The 20,047-nt window shown below is 45.9% G+C and overlaps 1 protein-coding gene and 1 long non-coding RNA gene across 2 annotated transcripts in view; one reads left to right on the top strand and one right to left on the bottom strand.

Annotated features, from left to right (window-relative positions):
* Positions 1-807: 807 nt before the first annotated feature.
* LOC115305383 lies at positions 808-6,904 on the bottom strand. The gene is made up of 3 exons (XR_003914756.1): positions 6,746-6,904; positions 1,904-1,984; positions 808-1,086 (listed from the first exon to the last, which is right to left on the bottom strand). It is a non-coding gene; the product is annotated as an uncharacterized LOC115305383 (long non-coding RNA).
* A 2,480-nt stretch (positions 6,905-9,384) lies between these two features.
* NMT2 (N-myristoyltransferase 2) overlaps positions 9,385-20,047 on the top strand; it is a 77,416-nt gene continuing 66,753 nt past the window's right edge. Inside the window, exons 1-2 of the mRNA XM_029955574.1 lie at positions 9,385-9,405; positions 9,651-9,688. Of these exons, the coding sequence (XP_029811434.1) occupies positions 9,385-9,405; positions 9,651-9,688 (59 nt within the window). The remainder of the gene's footprint in view (positions 9,406-9,650; positions 9,689-20,047) is intronic.

Genomic DNA, 20,047 nt, shown 5'->3' with positions numbered 1-20,047 from the left:
AAAACCAGGAGAATGTTGTGCTGCACACCGAGTGGGGCTCACACCCAGAACAAAAGTAGTCTGCTTGGACTTCGTGTCTTCTGGGGTAGCAGCAAGATGTGCACAGTGGCTCTTAAGGTAATGATCAGGGAGAACAGGAGTTGCTAAAACTGAGCCATTTAAGGGATTTAAAAAATTAACCTCACAAGGACCTGAGCGCTGTAACTCAGGAATAGGAGAAAAACATGCAGAAAGAGAGGGTCGCCATTTCCAGATTGGATGTTGTTGGAGTTTTTTTTATGGTTTACTTTTGATTTTTAGAGAGAGAGACACAGAGAAAGAGACACTGTAAGCAGGGGAGGGACAGAGAGAGAGAAACAGAATCTGAAGACAGACTCCAGGTTCTGAGCTAGCTGTCAGCACAGAGCCCGACGTGGGGCTCGAACCCATGAACCATGAGATCATGGCCTGAGCTAAAACCGGATGCTCAACCCACGGAGCCACCCAGGAGCCCTGCTCATTAGATGGTTTGATTGTCATCCCAGGACAAGGAGCAGAAGTCACTTGGAGGTGGTGGCCCTGTAACAGGTGGTGGTGGCCGGCCAGCCCTCTACAAACGGCTGTCCTCCTCTAAAGAGAGAGTCATTTGAATACCTTCAAAGATAAAACATCAGGAGCTTGTTCTAGCTGGTGGATTTCTTCCCATGCTCTTTGCCCTACGTATGGGTTCCCTGGCACAAGCTGGCGGAAGCATTCAGCAGCAAAGAAATTTGGGGGAGCGATGGCTCAAAATATCTATGCATAAATTATACGTAGCTATTTTTAAGGTGAATTTGCATTAACTACTCTCTGTCCCCTTCTTTATTGGAGAAGGTGGGTGAGTTCCGTTAAGCAATACTTTGCTGTTGAGTAAGAGTTAGATGTAGTCCCTCTTTATCTTTCCAGTTTTTCTAATGATTCCTCTAGCATATATCTACATCCTCAGGGGCTGATGTAGTGGAGGAGAGACTCTAATCATCATGTATCATGTTTTGGTTCATGCAATATCATTCCATCTTTAGCGTTGTTCCTCAAGCCCCAGCCATGCAATGGGCAGCGAAGAAAGTCCTGTGGAAACAGAACGGTCACAGGTTTCTATCCACAAAGCTCGCTCACACCAGCAGCCATAGTGTCAAAGCATAACTTTTAAGTTATGTTTGTGATCCTCTCCCCTTGATAGAACCATGGAAGGGGAAGCAGTTTTCCTGTGGGTTGGGGCTGTGCCTATTGTATGTGCTACAGCCATGGTGATGCTCAGGGCTCAAAGAGCATTCTGCAGAGCACACCAGTCAGCCCGAGATGTACGGGGAAACGGACTGAGGTCCGGTGTCCATCAGCATTGCGCTCCTATGTAAAAATGACATGGGGCAACAAAAGACAAGCCCTTCTTGTCTGCGGTAATGGCCTTGGGAATGAGGGACCGAAGAGCTGGGCTGGAGGACCCAAGCTGAGAGGAAAGCTCTGTAGGAGGGCTGAGCCCACGCAGACACTGCCTGCGGTGATGTCAGGTTTATTCTGATGAAATCCTGACCTTCCGTAAAGGACCAAAACCAGCACCGAGTGGAGGCCAGGGCCAGCCGAGTCCCGGCCCAAGACAGGCGTTGGTGTTTCTGCATCCTTTTCTCTCCAAATATCTCATGAGGAAAAATGACCAGCCTTTGAGGACATCCTACTGTGGGACCAAGGGTTATGAAATTAAAATCGGGCTGATATTTTCCTTTGCAACTTGTGTCTTTTCCTTTTGTTCATATACACTTAAATAGGCATTTTCCCCCCTCTAACGTCTGGTACTGAGCAACGCCTCATTTGATTCAGCTGCTTGGTGTGTAAGGGAGAAGGGAAATTGGAGGTCTGTAAATTATTCACGGGAGCCCCCGGGAGTCACCCTTGATGCATCGCAAGCCCGAGAGACACCACCGTAGAGGCGTGCGGAAGGTGCTGGGTGATGGTCACACTGTCACGGCTACTGCAAAAGAAGATGACTGTGATTTAGGCTTTCAGCACAACCGGGAATTCAGAAATTTCTGATGTAAGTAAACCTTCCCCCCTCCTCTCTGTCCACTGCGCCAAAGGTTTCTCCTCATCAGCAAACCTGAAGATCACCCTCTAGCTTGTAAAAGAAAGAGGAATTGAAAATAAGATGTAGGAACACAGAACTCATAGACGCAAAAGATGAGACCGACAGCCCTTTCCTGGTAATCAGGACAAGAAAAGGCCTTAGAGCCAAAGGTTTATAGAGGCGCAAACTGCCACTTGGTGTCCTACTTATTTGCAATGATTAAAGGTAGAGACCCGGCCAGATGCTTTCCGTTCTTAGGAGGATCACTTTAGTTGAATTGGTGGAAGACAAGCAGCATCCACAGACTTGAGAGAAAGGTCTAGTAGGACCTGGTATCTTCAGGTTGGCAAAATTGTCTTCCTGGGAATGGTCCCATCTACGTAAGGTGCCAAGGCCTTTTGGGAGGGAGGACTCACACCCCAATCCCTTCTCTGAGGTATTTAAAGTTAGGGGAACCAACAGAGGGGTGTGTTAGCTTTGAAACACACACACACACACACACACACACACACACACACACACACATAGAAATAAAGGTCTATAAGAGCCCTGAAATACAATGACTGTGAGGATTGAAACAAACAAGACCACAGTGGATAGGCCACTGCTTTGAGTCAGGAAGGGGAAATCAAGGCCAGAGCGGTTCTGTCCAGGAGGGGGCAGAACCTCTTCTGGGGGCCAGGCTGACATTCCAGGGGAGGGGTTGACGGAGAGAACCCGGGTGTAGTCCCATTCAGTCAGCAGCGACAGGGAGCAGAATTCCCTCAGGGCACCTATGAGAGCAGAGAGGTGCATTCTACAGTAACCAACTTTCAAAACGTGTTGAAACATTCCCCAGCTCCCTATTTGAACACCCCTCAGGCATGATGGGGTGGGGCGGGCAAGTCAGGCCCCAAGATTCCCAGCTACAGTGAGTCATAGAAAGGCTTAGAGATCGGGTTGGGTTAGACCTTGTCCTGCTTATCACGTCACATGGGGGTGGAGATGGAGCCTGGGGACCCTAGGTCAGTGGAGGGCATTGTTTTGAAACTCTGGGCTGAAATAAACATCTCCTGGGACTCTCGAGATTTGTGGCGTGGGGTGAGTGGTATACTGTCTCTGATGGAATCCAAAGATGGAAATCTAGGATGCCAGAGGTGGGAAGGGGCCAAGGCAGGCTTAAGGGGGTCCCTTCTTCACATAAACACAAGACCAGGGGGGGCAAACAAGGAGAGCCTTCGTTTATAACGCTTGATGCCAACCTGGAAACAGAACATGACTTTCACAGCTGATGCCACCAGGCAAACTGCAGACATTCTGCCACTTCCTTTGACACCTGTTCTCTGCCCAGGCTTCTGCAGACAATCCAGGGCCTTTAAATCCCCACAAAGGTGGGGCACCTGGCTGGATCAGTCAGCGGGACATGCAACTCTTGATCTCATGATTGTTTAAGTTAGAGCCCCATGTTGAATGTAGAGGTTACTTAAAAATAAAATCATTAAGGGACACCTGGGTGGCTCAGTCTGTTAAATCTCCGACTTCGGCGCAGGTCATGATCTCCTGATTTGTGAGTTTGAGCCCCGCTTCGGGCACTGTACTGACATCTCAGAGCCTAGAGCCTGCTTCAGATTCTGTGTCTCCCTCTCTCTCTGCCCCTCCCCTGCTCAGGTTCTGTCTCTCTCTCTTTCTCAAAAATAAATAAACATTAAAAAATGATTTTTTCAATAAAATCGTTAGAATGTCAAAAGACAATTTTTTAAAAATAATAACTCCCCACCAAGGGCTCATTTGAGACCTTGTACATACAGCCCTTGACCAAGTACAGCCACTTTTGGGGTGACTCACGGGGAGGACCCGAGGAGCCTGCACCTACAAGCCAAACTGCATTTGCTTAGACATGTCCAATAGCCAGTTGCATGGCCGGCTGAGGACGCAGCAATATTCCCGAAAGCAAAGCTGGAGAACTTGGCACGGGAGGGGGATGCATCTAGGCTAGAAGAGCAGAGGCAAGAAAGCAGAGTCAGGTTCTGAAAGCCAGGATCAAAGCTGGATGCGAGACACCAGATGAGCACAAACCAAGAAGCCAGCAGGTCAGAGCCAGGAATTCAATGAACCTGACTTCACAGTCCGGATTCAAGGTGTCAGGCCAGAGGCTGGCCCTGGCGAGGAAGCGCGAATGCTTGGGCAGGAGGCCGGTGGTCAATGGAGCCCGCACTTGCGTCTCCCCGCATCTGCTCAAGATCCGTACACTCACCCAAAACTGAAGATGACTTAGCCAGAGGTGTGCCTCCAAGGAGCCAGCTAAAGGCAGACAGACACTGGCAGGGCAACTCTACGGTGATTTGAAGAGTGACAGCAAGAAAGGGCTTGATGTAAAATAGTGGGATGTAGAATATTCGATCCAAAACCCATTGTTAATGTTGAGGGAGATGTAGCTTGACTCTTATGCTCTCAATAATTATTCTCCGAGACCCCAAATATGCTCAGACACAGTTGAATTGATGGTATGCATTCAAAGGTTGAAAGAATAAATAGAACAAATGTACCAACCAATTCACTCAATATGGAAAGTTGTGTGATGTCATCCAAAGGGATGATCTTAAAGCAATATAAAATTAAAAAGTTGACTTCTCTTCATATTACACCACTAAAAAGAGTCACAGACATACACATAACCATGTAAGAAAGAGCGTTCTCAAATGGCCACACTTCCCAAAAGTTTCTGGCTTAAAGTTGTACCAAAGACTCTAAATGTTTTTGTAATAATTTCCAAACATCACTGTCTGCATAGGCCAACCCAAGAAAGGGTGTTCGGGGACAGATATGATGACACCTTATAGATAGCTTTGAATTTCTTTTCTTTTTTTTTTTTTACGTTTGTTTATTTTTGAGAGACAGAGACAGAGCACAAGTGGGGAAGGGGCAGAGAGAGAGAGGGAGACACAGAATCCAAAGCAGGCTCCAGGCTTCGAGTGGTCAGCACAGAGCCAGATGCGGGGCTTGAACCCCCAAACCACAAGATCATGAGCTGAGCCAAAGTTGGACGCTTAACCGACTAAGCCCCCCAGGCACCCCAAGCTTTTAATTTCTTGACATTTAGAAAACAGTTCTTTTTATCATGCTATCCGAATATTTCCCCAAGAGTTGATGTGGTTTTCAGTTGCTGTGTTCCTCTACATGCAACCTGCCGTGTTATCCTGTTTTGAAAAATAGAGTATTTTTAGAGTTTTCTCCCCAAAACTCTGAAAAATATACAAAAGTCTGGCACTGGGCTTGATCTCCAAAATATTTCCTTGAGTTCCCTTGTGACAATAAATAATAAATAATATTTAATATATTATATATTATATAATAAATAATTTGAGAAAAATGAAGTACAAATTAAAGCATGGAGCATGATTGCGGGAGTTATACAGTCTGGTGTGCTGGTTGAAAAAATATATGAAAAGATTTACTGAGTCATATAAAGAATTCACTTAAAATTTCATCATGAATATTGGATGCACTTCTAACTTTACCATTTTGGGGCTCCTGGGTGGCTCAGTCAGTTAAGCATCCAACTTCAACTCAGGTCATAATGTCACAGTTTGTGGGTTGGAGCCCCACGTCGAGCTCTGTGCTAACAGCTTGGAGTCTGGAGCCTGCTTCAGATTCTGTGTCTGCCTCTCTCCCTGTCCCTCCCCCACTCACTCTCTGTCTCTCTGTCTCTCTCTCTCGAAGATAAACATAAAAAAAATTTAATGGTAGCATCTTCTGTACAACCACATCAATACTCCATATGGAAAAAATGTATTTCCTAAACTCTTCACCATTGATTATCACAGCCATGAAATAATTAGTTTACTGAGAAAAGGATTACAGTTGCTAGAAACTTTTTTTTTAAGATTTTTATTTTTAAGTAGTCACTGTACCAAATGGGACTTGAACTCACAACCCCAAGATCATGAATTGCATGCTCCACCAAGTGAGCCAGCCAGGCGCCCTTTCTAGTAACTTGTTTTTTATGGATTTATTTTTTTGTTTATGTATTTATTATTAAGACAGAGAGAAACAGAGCATGAGTGGGGGAGGAGCAGAGAGAGAGGAAGCAGAATCCAAAGCAGGCTCCAGGCTCCAAACTGTCACCACAGAGCCCAACACGGGGCTCAAACCCCACAAACTGCAAGATCATGACCTGAGCCGAAGTTGGATGCTTAACCGACTGAGCCTCCCAGGAGTCCCTCTAGTAACTTTTATATGGTTGGTTAAAATGTCAGAACCAATGTTCTGAGTGGAGAGTTTATTTGTTTGTTTAAAGTAAGCTCCATGCCCAATGTGAGGTTTAAATTCACAACCTTGAGATCAAGAGTTACATGGTCTACCAACCGAGCCAACCAGGCAACGTGAGTGGTTACTTTGAGAAGTCACCTCTCATACAGAATTTTCCAGAGTTCTCCAGATTTCATCCTGCTGTCCGGTGCCTCCTACACTTCTGTTCTAGCCCGTCTGGCCCCCTCGCTGCGTGCTGAACTATCATGCTGACTCTCAGACCTCGATCTCAGGTCTCAGATACCAAGATTTTCTGGCAGAAGAGCGCTTCCTTTCCTTGCCTCCTACGCCCCGGAGTCCTGAAGCTAACCAGCCTCTTAGAACAACACTTGTTCCTCCCTTTCTGGAACCCCATCTGTACCTCCCAACCAGCCCACCCACCATGGCATGACGCTTCACGACATAGTCTATTTCAGTTGGGTAGCTTGCCACCATGACGAGATGAAGCTCCCAGAGGCCCGGCCGCATCTTATTCTTCTTCCAGCTCCCCATGGTGTCCAGCTATGAACCCCTGAGTTAGAGGCCTGAGTTAAAATCCTAGCTCTGTCATCTCAATTATGACCTCTCTGAACTTGCAATTATTGACACCTTGTTACGTCAGCACTGTGTTCTGCTGGGGGATTAAAAGTTGAATCGGGCATAGCTACCACTTTCAAGGGCCTCAGGACTGAGATGTGTCTCCCCCCATAGCCACCGCCACCAAATTCATATATTGAAGGTCTAACGTCGCATATGGCTGTATACGGAGATGGGGCTCTAAGGAAGTAATCCAGGCTAAATGAGGCCTGAGGGAGGGGCGAGGAGAGGGCGTGGTCCCGTTAGTGGAGGGGAAAGCCAGGGCTTCTTGGAGTTCCGTGAGTCCCCCCGCCCCGCCTGGGGTAGCACGGACCTCACCTCAGCGTCAAGTAAACCACGGGGGGCGGTTTCTGAGAATCCAAGGTCCGCTTTCCTAAGCTCTACAAGCTTAGGGAGCGAACAGCAGAGCTAAGCTACCTAAACAGGATCCTCGGCATGGGCTCTCGTGGCCTCCTCCCCCCTCAACCTATTCTCCGCAGAAACTATAAATGAAATTGAGAACAGAGGATCATTAAACCTTCAGCGGAGGCAGGACTGAGGCCTCAAGCTTATTCTATAGAACACAGAGTTAAACTAGGACAACTGTCCCCCACCACCTCTCACCGCTGCTTATCCTACCCTCCTGGAGAGAGAGGTCTAGAGGTTAGAAATTTACGGATGGGTGTTTACTGGAGTGGACTGCCCCGCCTTGACGTGACTCAGCTTTTCTCTTAGCCTCCAGGGTTTGCTTTGCTTTGCTTTCCTTTTCTTTCTTCTTTCCTTCTTCTTCTTCTTCTGCTGCTGCTGCTGCTGCTTCTTCTCCTTCTTCTTTAATTTTCTACCTTCTGCTAAATGAAAAAAAAACTTCCATAATCTCCAGTTCAAATTCCCAAAAGAAATCTAATTTGATTTTCAAACCCCTCTTTTAAAGGATGTGTTCATGCAGGGCGTCTTGATGGCCCTGCCCTCTGTTGGCTGCCCTGGTCTCCCTGGCAGTGAGCTGTGGGCAGGGCCCTCTCCCTCGAAGAGGGTCGTGAGCATCCCGGTGATGAGGGACCATAAACCAGGCTGAGGACAAGCACAAGCTAGCACCTCCCCCTCCCATTGGGCACCTCTGGCTGCCCAAAAACAAAGGAAAGAAAAGAAAACAAATTGCTAACTGGTAGAGATCACAGTCATGCTGGGCATGAGTCTCCATCAGTTTACAAATATCTCAGTCAATTATTAAAAAAGGCAATCTGGGGCACCTGGGTGGCTCGGTTGGTTGAGCAGAGTGTCCAACTTCAGCTCAGGTCATGATCTCATGGTTTGTGAGCTCGAGCCCCACATCGGGCTCACTGCTTGGAGTCTGCTTGGGATTCTCTATCTCCCTCTCTCTCTGCCCCTCCCCCTGCTTTCACTCTCCCCAAAATAAATGAATATTTAAAAAAGAAGAAGAAAAGAAAAAGGTAATCTTATGAATAGCCTCATCTCCATGTAAGAGTTGCCATGGGAAAGCAACTGAGCGGCCACTTTGCTTTGGAGAGCTGCGAACACTGACAACCCCCACCCACAAACCTGGGATGACCCGAGCCATTTGAAAAGCACCAGCGGCCATTTTATTGCAGGCCAGATAACAGATCCAGGCGCCACCAGGACTGACGACCCCCTCTCTCAATCTGGACTGTCTCAGACTGTAATGCCTCACCATGGAATTCCAGCGTCCCCCTCCCCACCGAAGCGAACAGCCAATTGAATCCTGCCACCGTCCAAAGATGATCCTACGTGGCTATCGGCCCACCTGAGCTCAAACCCGGAACTTCTGCACCCATAAAAGACCTTGCTCTCCCATATCAGGCGCGGCTTCCCTGACACCCCGCTCCAGAGTCACGGAACCTCGCCCGGGAATCGCAGATCCCAATAAAGGCCTTCTTGGCTCCATAACATGGTCTCTTTGTCCTCCCATCTCTGCCTCCATCTATTAAACCTTACACTCCAGAAACCTACAGACTCCGTTTCCTGGAGCCCCTACTATCACCTTCCCCTCCATAGTCACGTGAGAACAAAGGCAAGAAGGCAATGGCAGGGAAAATTGACAAATACTTGAGCAAAATTCAGAGCAGAACATAGTTCTCCAGGACCGCCCTACCATCCTAGGTTAATTCCTTACTAGAGGGAAACGACCTTAGCTTGACAATAGCAAGGCCTCGGGTCATCTCAGGGGTCCTCTTTAGCATATCAGTATCCTTCTGGAGGCTTTCCTTTTGCCTGTATCTCCCCCAACTCCAGAGTATATAATCGGCCACTCCTCACACCCCCAGTGCAGCCTTTCCTGCCCATGGTTCCTGTCCCGAGCTTTAATAAAATCACACTTGTTGCTCCAAAGATGTTTTCAAGAATTCTTTCTTGGCCATCAGCTCTGAACCCCCATCAGCCCAAAACCCCATCACAGGCATTCGGGGACAAGCCTGCCCTGCCCATACGGGATGGAATGCTCTGAGCTGCAAGTAACAGGATATCCAAATACAAGGAACCTTAAATACTAAGAGATTCTTTTTCTCCCCTACCAGGAAGGCTGCAAGTGGAGGTCCTGCAGCTCAGAGGCTCTGTGACCCCATGAAGAGCAGGCTCTTTATGTCTTTCGCTTCTGCCGAGTGGCTGGACAGTAGTTGAATCAGCTCCATGAGTACATCACACCTTAAGGTCTCTCCCGGGACCTCCAGGGGGCATCTTGATGTCTCACTGACAAAAGGAGTCGAGTGCCACCTCCTGCTTTGAGAGGCAGCAAGAGTGAGTAGTTGTCATTTACAGTGTCACAGGGGCAAGTGGATGCCGAAGACAGGTAGAGAATGACGTGTGGTAGACGCAAGTATCTGCTCTCACAAACAACCTCGCCAGTGCTGTTAAGTGCTAGAAGCATCTGCTAAGACACGATTTTGGATAGATTACATAACCTCTGTGAGGCTCAGATGCCTAAATGGAAAACAAGAATAATCCCTACGTGACAGAGCTGCTGGAGAGCTAATGGGAAATAATATCTAAGAAGGTCTCTGCTTCTGTCCCTGGCATCCAGCAGCTACACGTTTGTTTCGCCCTCCCCTTACCCACGGAGGAAATACCCCACCAATACTCCTTAACCAGGTAAAACACTGCTTACCTGGGATTTTAGCCTCCGAGTTTTGTTGAATATGTGTTGTAAAAAACAAAAGCAATTTGCCGTGCCAAGTAAAAGTAAACATAAAAAAATGCAAAGGCTGGCATGCTAGGAATTCATTTAGAATGCAATCATGCCTCATTGTATTTACAAGAAAGCTAGGGAACTACATTTAAGCATCTAACACACTTCCCCGGATCATCTGATTATCCATTGTCTTGTTCCCTCAGGCCTAGCACCTCTGGATAATCTTCTATTCCTTCCTGCCACTGGCTCCTTGCTGAAATGCTGGGGGATTTTTGTTGTTGTGTATTTAAAAGTTTGTGTATGTTTGGTGTGGTTTCTTTCCCTCTATTGCAGAGTCCCTGGGACAGACTGGGGTCATTTCTCGTTCTGAAATAAGTCAGAGTAACTGGCCGTTTTGCCTCCAGGTGCTGTTCCTCATTAAGAGGTTCCAGACACGGTAGTTACAACCATTTCTCCCACCTGTATCTTTGACAACATAATCGGTGGGTGCTTCTGCCGTGGATTCAATTTATTCGCATTTGATTTCAAGACTCTTTATCAAATTATCCTAATTATATCACATCCCAGATCCTTTCCCTGCCAGCTATGCAAAAGGCAGGTTGTTTCTGTCTTTCCCCTTCAGTATGTCAGCAAAGGCTCCTGCTGTCTACCCAAGATTCAAGGATTCTTCCTTTTATTCAAAATTCATCTCAAAGCCCTCTCGGAAACTCATGCTGGGTACATGTGATGTTGTGTTTGTTTCCTGGGGATGCCATTACAAGTTACTACAAACTTACTTGGTGGCCTAAAACAACGTAAGTTCATTTTTTCCTGGTTCTAGAGGGCAGGAATCCAAAAATCAAGGTGTCATCGGAGCCATATTCCTTCTGAAGGTTCTAGAAGAGAATCCTTCCTAGCCTCTTCCACCTCTTCTGGTGTTCCATGGCATGGCATTCCTAGGCGTGGGACTGTCTAATCCCCCTCTCTGCCCATGTCTTCACATGGCCTTCTCTCCTGGGTGCCTGTGTCCTCCTCTTCTGCCGCATCTCCCTCTGCTTCACGCTTAGAAGGACCTGTCACTGGATTTATTTAGGACCCACCTGGGTAATCCAGGATGATCTCATCTTGAGCTCCCTAAATTAATTTTATCTGCAAAGACCCTTTTTCCAAATAAGGGCACAAAGGTTCAGGGGCAAATTTTATGTTATATGTATTTTACCACAATTACAATTTTTTATTTTATTTTTTATTTTTTGCAAGAGAGAGTTTGAGTGAGGGCAGAGAGAGAGAGAGAGAGAGAGAGAAGGGGGGAGAAAGAGAGAGGAGAAGTGCAGATCACCTGACATGGGGCTTGTGCTCACCTGAAGTGCGGCATGGGCTCACCCAATGCAGGGCATGGACTCACCCAAAATGGGGTTTGGGCTCATCTGATGTGGGGCTCAAACTCACGAATGGTGAGATCATGACTTGAGTTGAGGTCAGCTGCTTAACAACTGAGCCACCCAGGCGCCCTACAATATTTTAATAAAAGAATAGAAAACCAATTGTTTCCCTAAGGTCAAGCTTCTCCTGAGAAGTATACTCCTGAGAGTGCAGACCTTCACTTGCATCGCCCTTGTGGAACTTGGGGACAAGGAGAATGACACAAATACACTCACCTCCTGCAACTTACTGTGCCGTGAGATAAAGTCCTTTGTCTCTGAACTAGAAGTTCGGGTCTTCTAGTAGCAATAAAACTGTAATAAGCCCACTTGTTAGCTTGCAGACCAGGTAACATCTCAGACCACTCACAGTTCTTGACACCTACTACCGCCCTTCTTACCAAGTGGAAATAAAACGGTGTGCTGAGCCGCAGAGCCCATGCTCCAGCCTTGGAAGATTCTGCTCACTAGTCCTTGCTCATAGCTCTCAGAAAATTGTGCCTGTGATTCCTGGGGAAGACCATAGTGATGGAAGGAAGCGAAAATGAAATTCGACTCAACAAAATGTCATTATGTGCCTGCTCTATGCCAGGCCCCCTTCAGACACTGAAAAGACGACCCACAGTGAATCTCATTCTCAAGGAGCTCAAGGGGGGGGGGGCAGGGGGGAATGCAGACACAGGACAATACCAAAGCGTGATAATCACCAAGTCCAGAGGCAGCGTGTTAGAGAGTGGCAACTTTGGGCCAGAATCGACTGCAGATTCATGCTCTCAATCACTACCTTATATGTTTCCTGAGAAAGGCATGGTTTGTTTTGACATATGATCACTAAAATTTGAACAAAAGTGTATCAACTTTATTAATAAACATGAATTTTGGCAAAACTACCCAGCGATGCCCTGGTGGACAAAAGCTTAAATATATTCAAGGATTTGGCAACCAGTGTGGTTTCAAGACAGCCTTGTTTACAGAGGTTAGGCACCCTGTAGCGCGTGGTATGGGATCATCTCTGCATCCCTTGGCACCTTCATTCACACCTCCCTCAAGTCCCACCTTGGCCTCTGGGGGGCAAGACGTGAAGTTCCATAATGCAGCTGGTCCATAGGGTTCACTGTGGTCCCGCCCTACTGGTTTGAGCAGGTATGAACACTTTTCAGCAGAACACTAAGCAGTCAGAGGTGAACATTGCACTGAGAGTCCATCAGAAGTGCTTCTCAAATGCACATAGTCTTAAGTTCCTCAACAATTAGAAATGGTGTCACTTAAAAAAAAAAAAAAATGAAGCCAGATGGGAGCCCGAAGCAGAGCAGCTATCAGGAATAGAAAGTACAGAGCAAAAGTCACCGGCAGGGCTCGGCAGGCATCGAGTGGAAAGTGCAGACTAGGGAAATGGCAGCATTTCCCAAACATCCCCTGTTATAGACAGCAATCACAGCTGGAAAGAAGGAATGAGTCTGTCTTTGTTTTGTTTTTTTTTTAATGTTTTTACTTATTTTTGAGAGAGAGAGAGAGCGTGAACAGTGGAGGGTCAGAGAGAGAGGGAGACAAAGAATCCGAAGACAGGCTCCAGACTCTGAGCTAGCTGTCAGCACAGAACCTGATGTGGGGCTTGAACCCACAAACCGTGAGATCATGGCTTCAGCTGAAGTCAGACGCTCAACTGACTGAGCCACCCAGGTGCCCTGGAATGAGTCTGTCTTTAAGGTTGCAGGTACTGGTCCTTCTAGATTCCTTCCAATGCTGCTTGCAAACTGGCAGCTTCTCTCCTTAGCTCGTTTCTTTCTTGCTGAACCCTATCCCAGGCAGTTTAGAGTAACCAACTGACACTTTGAATATTCTGCCTCGGTATGATCTTTCTGGAGTCTAAGGTATATTATTTATATTTTCTATCTTGTAAGTTCCTAAGCACAAGACTTTTACCCAAATATTTTGAAACTACATAACATGGGACACCATATTTTTTTAAGGCATTTATGGGTTCTTACCACTTTTCCAATCTTTGCTTCCTTCTTAATTGTAAAGCCAATTGCACACATTTAGTGTGGCAACATCCCATGTTTACATTCCAATTTTCTTTTTGAGAGAGAGAAGTGGGGGGGGGGGTGGAGGCACAGAGGGAGAAAGAGAATCTTAAGCAGGCTCCACACCCAGTGCAGAGCTTGACCAAGGGCTTGATCCCACGACTGTGAGATCATGACTTGAGCTGAAATCAAGAGTTGGATGCTTACCTGACTGAGCCACTCAGGCGTCCCACACATCCCAATTTCTGTATCAGTTACCAATTGTCACATAACAAAACACCACAAAATTTAGTGTCTTGAGAAAACGCCACTTATTATTTCTCACAAATCGACAGGTCTGAGTGATTCTGCTCATCTAGGCTGAGCTCAGCGGACCTTTGCTGAGATGAGTGTATCTACAGTCAGAGGGCAGGTGGGCTAAAGGATGGTTGAGCCTAGGATGGTCTTATCTGGACGATCCCTAGTCTGCGGGGTCTCTTATCCTTCTGGGAGTCTATCTAGGCTTGTCTTTGTTGCAGCGGCAGGATTTTGGGAGAAAGAGAGAGAGAGAGAGAGGAATCACCCAAAGCCTCTTGAGGCTAATCTTGGATCTGGCACACCATCATTTCCATCACCTTCAGTGGCTCAGTCGGTTAAGCATCAAACTTTGGCTCAGGTCATGATCTCACGGTTCGTGAGTTCAAGCCCCGCGTCACTCTCTGTGCTGACAGCTCAGAGCCTGGAGCCTGTTTCCAATTCTGCATGTCTCTCTCTCTCCCCCTCCCCTCTACTTGTGCTCTGTCTCAAAAATAAACAAAAAAAAAATTTAAAACAAACAAAAAAAACCCCAAATGGCCGAAACAGGTCAAAAAGCTAACCCAGATTCAAGGTCTCTTGCTGGAAAAAAGGCAAAGCCATATTGCAAAGGGTATGAATAGGAGAGGTTAAGAATTGGGTTCATTATCAGGATACCTGGGTGGCTCAGTCAGTTAAGTGTCTGACTCTCGATTTCAGCTCAGGTCATGATCTCACAGTTTGTGGGATTAAGCCCCACATCAGGCTCTGAGCTGACATCACGGGGCCTACTTGGGATTCTCTCTCTCCTTCTCTATCTGTCCCTCCCTCCCCCCAATAAATAAATGCACATTAAAAAAAAGAAGAAGAAGAAAATCTTGCTGGTAACTTGATGTACATAAATCCAAAGGTTCATGTTTTTCTTTAATCAATGGAAAATACACTTCCATTCCTTCCTCAATACAGTAAAACCTTGGTTTGTGAGCATAATTCGTTCCAGAAACATGCTTATAAGCCAAACCACTTGTATATCAAAATGAATTTCCCATAAGAAATAATGGAAACTCAGATGATTAGTTCCACAACCCAAAAATACCCATAAAAAAATCATTACAGGGGTGCCTGGGTGGCTCAGTCAGTAAAGCGTCTGACTTCGGCTCAAGTCACGATCTCACAGCTCGTGGGCTTGAGCCCCGCATCAGGCTCTGTGTTGGCAGCTCAGAGCCTGGAGCCTACTTCAGATTCTGTCTTTCTCTCTTTCTCTCTCTCTCTCTCTCTCTCTCTGCTCCTCCCCTGCTCATGCTCTCTCACTCTCATCTCAAAAATAAATAAATATAAAAAATATTTTAAAAGTCATTACAATACTGTAATATAAAAAATACAAAAAATACAAAATATAAAGAAAAATAAACAAATTAACCTGGACTTACCTTTGAAAACCTTCGTGGCTGGTGTGAGGGAGACAAGAGAGAGGAAGGTTATTTCGCAATCACTTACAGAATCCCTGCTCTCTACTGGCTCAGTGGAATCTCCTTCTTTTTGTGTAACTTTAACAAGGAAAACTTTAGGAATGAAGCCAAGCATTCCTAAGTTTACTGTTGTCTAGAAAAGCAAAGGACTGTCCACAGGTTCTTTGAAGTGACAAAAAAATACACTAGTGCCAGTAGTGGGTACCTTCTAACATTCTGAAAAATCACTGAATTCTGCTAAACACTGTGGCCTGAGACTGAGCATCCAAGCATGGGAGATGATTACCTACAATCCCTCAGTGTGAGAGAGAGAAAGAGAGAGAGAGAGAGAGAGAGAGGGAGAGAGAGAGAACCATTGGCTCAGTTGTGATCATGTGACATTTGGCATCAAGTACGACTTGTATTACAAGACATGGCTCGTTTATCAAGTTAAAATTGGTTACAAATGTTTGCGCGTCCTGTGGGACACTCACGGAACAAGACACTTGCAGTCCAAGGTTTTACTGTCCTGTCTTCCCCCATTCTCTGCTTCTGGAACTCCTTTCTTTCTCCCCCATCCTCTCCCTCTGGAACTCGTTCTTTCCTTCTGGAATTTTTGTGAAATGGATGTTAAACCTTTTTGTTCTATCACGTACGTTCCTGAACTTCTTTAAATTTCCCATCTTTTTATTTCTCTGAACTGCATTCTGGTTATGTCTTAGGTCTATCTTCTGATTGATTAAATCTCTTTTCAGCTATATCAATAATTTCTCTTCTCTGAAAAACTGGGGTACATTGGGTCCTCCACTTACTACCCTTCCAAAATGAACCTTTAGATTTCGAGTGCAAATAACACGAAGTTCTTGAACTTTTCCTTTAGTCCTGTTGCCAAATTCTCTTAATCGCCTCTTTCCGTAAACTTATATTCCCCACCCCCACTTCTTCTTCATATTATAGTATCCAGAGATGAAAATGAGAGACAATATTCAAATACATCCTGAGATTAAGCATTATGTAGTATTACTTTACAGGTAATGTTCGAATGTTCTTCCAATGATAGACTGACTTATGCAAGAATGTTTTCATTGTAATTAAGGCATCTCTAAGTTAGTCACCTCATACTAGCTAACAGACCACAGTAACTACATTCAGTTTATCCTTGTAGTAGATGTGGTCTTACAATTTTTTATTATTGTTTTGGCCTAAAAATGCACTTCATAAGCAAAACCAAGGGTTCTATATAAATCTCTGGTTATATCAAAAAGTTTTATCACCTCACACCCATAGGATTACTAGCATTAAAAAAATAGAAATAACACGTGTTCGTGAGGATGTAAAGAAATCCACCCTTGTTCGCTGTTGGTAGGAATGTAATGTTGTACCCAGATTTTAATATCGCCCCCAAAAAACAGAGATTACCTGGGAGACCGAATCACTCATGCAAAAGCAAAGGGCTTTATTACGAATTTAGGCCCGGCCAGCCTAAACTCGGGCTCACAGACTTCAACAACACACTGGATCCACGTGGAGTGAGCCCCAAACAAAGGCGGGGTAGGGCTTTTATGAGTTTGGGAAGGGGGAGTTACAGAAAATTGTGACATAGGTACAGTGATCCAATTATTATTATACAATATTATTGACAGCAGGTTTAACCATTCACATTGCCTAGAGTATTTGTTACTTTTGGCGGGACCCAATCACAACACCTAGAGTATTGACCAATCACAGAGTGGGCCCAGGACCCTCACGTAGGGCGTGGCTAGTCTTAGCCTCCATCTTTAGGCCTGCCCTTAGAAATGTTACAAGGGTGGTCCCTTTTGCCTTAGGCAATGTGTGCCCTTCTATTGTTTCATGGAGTCAGTTTCAGACCTGCATCCTTACAGTAAAACGGTGCAGCCGCTAAGGAATACACTGTGACACTGCCTCAAAAAACATTAAAAATAGAATCACCATATGATTCAGTAATTCCCCTTTTGGGTATCTGTCCACAAAAATTGAAAGCAGGGATTCAAAATGTTTCTCATCCACGTTCATAGCAGCGTTATTCACATGAGCAAGAAGAGAAGGATGTCAAATATCTATGGAAGGAGAAATGGAGAAACAAATGTTTATCTCCATACAATAGGTATTATTCAGCCTTAGAAAGAAGGCTCTGACCAGAGCTACAACACAGATGCACCCTGTGGGCATTATGCAAAGTGAAGCCACTCCCAAACAGACAAATCCCCCTTGATTCTGTGCCTATGAGGTAGCTGGAGCAGTGACTTTCACAGGGACCGAGAGCCGAGCAAAATGCTGGCTCTCCGAGGGGAACTGGGCAGTGGTTTAGTGGCACAGTTTCAGTTTTGTAGGATGAAAGAACTCCAGAGATTGGTCGCACAACAGTATGATTATACGTAACATTATCAAACTACACACTTAGAAATGGCTAAGACGGTATATACTTTTTTTTATTTTTAATGTTTATTATTTAAAAATCCTTTTTTTAATGTGTTTTATTTATTTTTGAGAGACAGAGAGAGAGAGCGTGAGCAGGGGAAGGTCAGAGAGAGAGAGGGAGATACAGAATCCGGAGCAGGCTCCAGGCTCCAAGCTGTCAGCACAGAGCCAGACACAGGGCTCAAACCCACAAACCAGGTTGAACCCACAAACTGGGCTTGAATCAGCACAGAGCCAGACACAGGGCTCAAACCCACAAACCGGGCTTGAACCCAAAACTGGGCTTGAACCCACAAACCGCAGGATCACGACCTGAGCCAAGGTCAGCGCTTAACCCACTGAGCCACCCAGGCGCCCCGGTATATTTTTTATTATGTGTTATTTGACCCCAATTTTTTTAAAAACCAAAAGTTATAATCGTTCAAATGAAATAAGACCAAGTATACAGCTATGGTCTTGCATCTATAACAGGAGATGAGTTAGCAGGAGAGGAAATGCTCCAGGGCCCTAACACACTAGTAGCTACTCTACAGTACTCTCCTTCCTCACGTCAATCTTGGAACTGAGATTCTAGAAGATGCCACTTGGTTCCAATTCCCCAAACTCTGGGATTAAATCAGAGACATAAGCAATTTTTTTAGAAATCGTGAGTTTGTGTACATGACAATAGGATTTAGGAATCTCCTGGGTCATCTGCAAACTCTGCCCTCCTTCAAATGATTTACAATGCCAAACATTTGTATTATATAATCTCAATCCTGTACTAAACAGACGTTTGGGCCGACTTCTTTCCATTCTGGGGAACAGATGTTCCCTGTGTGTCATTGTTTTCTGGCGTTTAACTGATTTTTGAAGCCCTCATTTTATTTCTCCAGGATTATTTTATTTTTTTTGAGAGGTTTTTTTTTTAGTCAAAGCTTCTTGCAAATCCAAATAAATATGTCTGCTGAGTTTCCTTTGCTTTGTATTTTTCAAATCTTTTTAAGAACCCTCCCAATAGGTTAGTGACGGATCAGATATACTTGCTCTTGGTCATGATCCTGCTGGTGACCCAACTAGGTTACAGTTACTGACTGTTCATGATCACAGGCAAGAGCACCAGGAAGCTCTGTGATCTATATTTGCCTTTATTCTAAAGTTTGAAGCCAAAGGCCACAAGTAAGTGACTTTCTGCTTCCGAAATAGTTGCAATTGTGAAAGATAGTATTAGAATTCCTTCATGTTTTGGCCCCTTTTTTGCACTTCTTACAGAACCTTAGCAGGCTCAACACCATCAGTCACAAAAGGCTGATGAGCTTTGAAATCGCACTGCAATTTTTGTCTTTATATGCTCAACCTCAGTGCATTTTAAGGGCATAGTCTCCCTTGCAGGGGGCAGCGGGGGGGGGGGGAACAACAAAACAAAAGGCACAAAATGCTCCCAATACCTTCTGCAAAAAAACGGACTCACACCGAAAATTTCAAGTGGTTTTTTAAAGCCTCATTTTCTCCTTGATCAGTTTCTGATAACTATCTTTCCACGGACTGTAAAATCTTCTTGAGGTCTGGCAGGACTTTTGAACACCGACCGTTACGGAAGAGCAAAGGAAGGGCTGCTGTGTACAGACGGCAACAGCGAGTAAGAACCCTAACGTCACCTGCGTTTTATTTGGCACTCCATGCAGCTCGCGGAAACTTCCGTTCAGGAGGCGACTCGGAACGTTTCAGCCAGAAGACCACCCACGTTTGCTTGGAGGCCTAGGTTATGACTTCCACTTGGTGAAGCCAGAGTGGCCTACCTGACACTGTTCAGTCCCCCAGCGCCACGGACAGTATTACCCCAATTCCCCCAACATGGTGTTGCGCTCTGAGCTGCCTGTGATGTTCGCTGAAAACGGGCAGTTCATAATTTTTCTCTGTTAAGAGATTGAGGCCCGCCAGTCTAGTTGGGATGGGGAGGTGGGGAGGGTGGGAAGCACTTTGTTTTGACTTTAATTTTACAGTGTGTTGGAAAGACAGTTACAAGAAGTGAAATGTTTAAGTGTATGCGTGGGGGAGGCGTCTAGAAATCAGGGGACTTGGCATCTCTTACTTCTTGAGTAAAATATCCCTGCAACGGTTCAAAGCGCTTCCTAACCTATAGAGGTGTCAAATCGCGTGGCCCACGTTCCAAAATGAAAACTCAAGGATTTGGGAGTCTGCACGTTGCGGCATTCAGAGAGATGAAGCGGGCCCAGGCGGGGGCCAGGCTCGGGTCCCGGGGCTCGCCACCACTCGGCGTCCCCAGTTTCCGGCTCGGCTCCGCCCCAGGCGCCGGGAGGTGCGCCCACCCAGCCCCGCCCCGAGTGGGCGGGGCCCAGGCTGGGCGGGGCCGGCGGGCGCGGTGTCCCGGCTCCGGACTCGGA

The sequence above is a fragment of the Suricata suricatta genome, chromosome 10 (genome assembly GCF_006229205.1).
Source record: "Suricata suricatta isolate VVHF042 chromosome 10, meerkat_22Aug2017_6uvM2_HiC, whole genome shotgun sequence".
Lineage (NCBI taxonomy): Eukaryota > Metazoa > Chordata > Mammalia > Carnivora > Herpestidae > Suricata > Suricata suricatta.
This window is presented reverse-complemented; position numbering and strand designations above follow the sequence as displayed.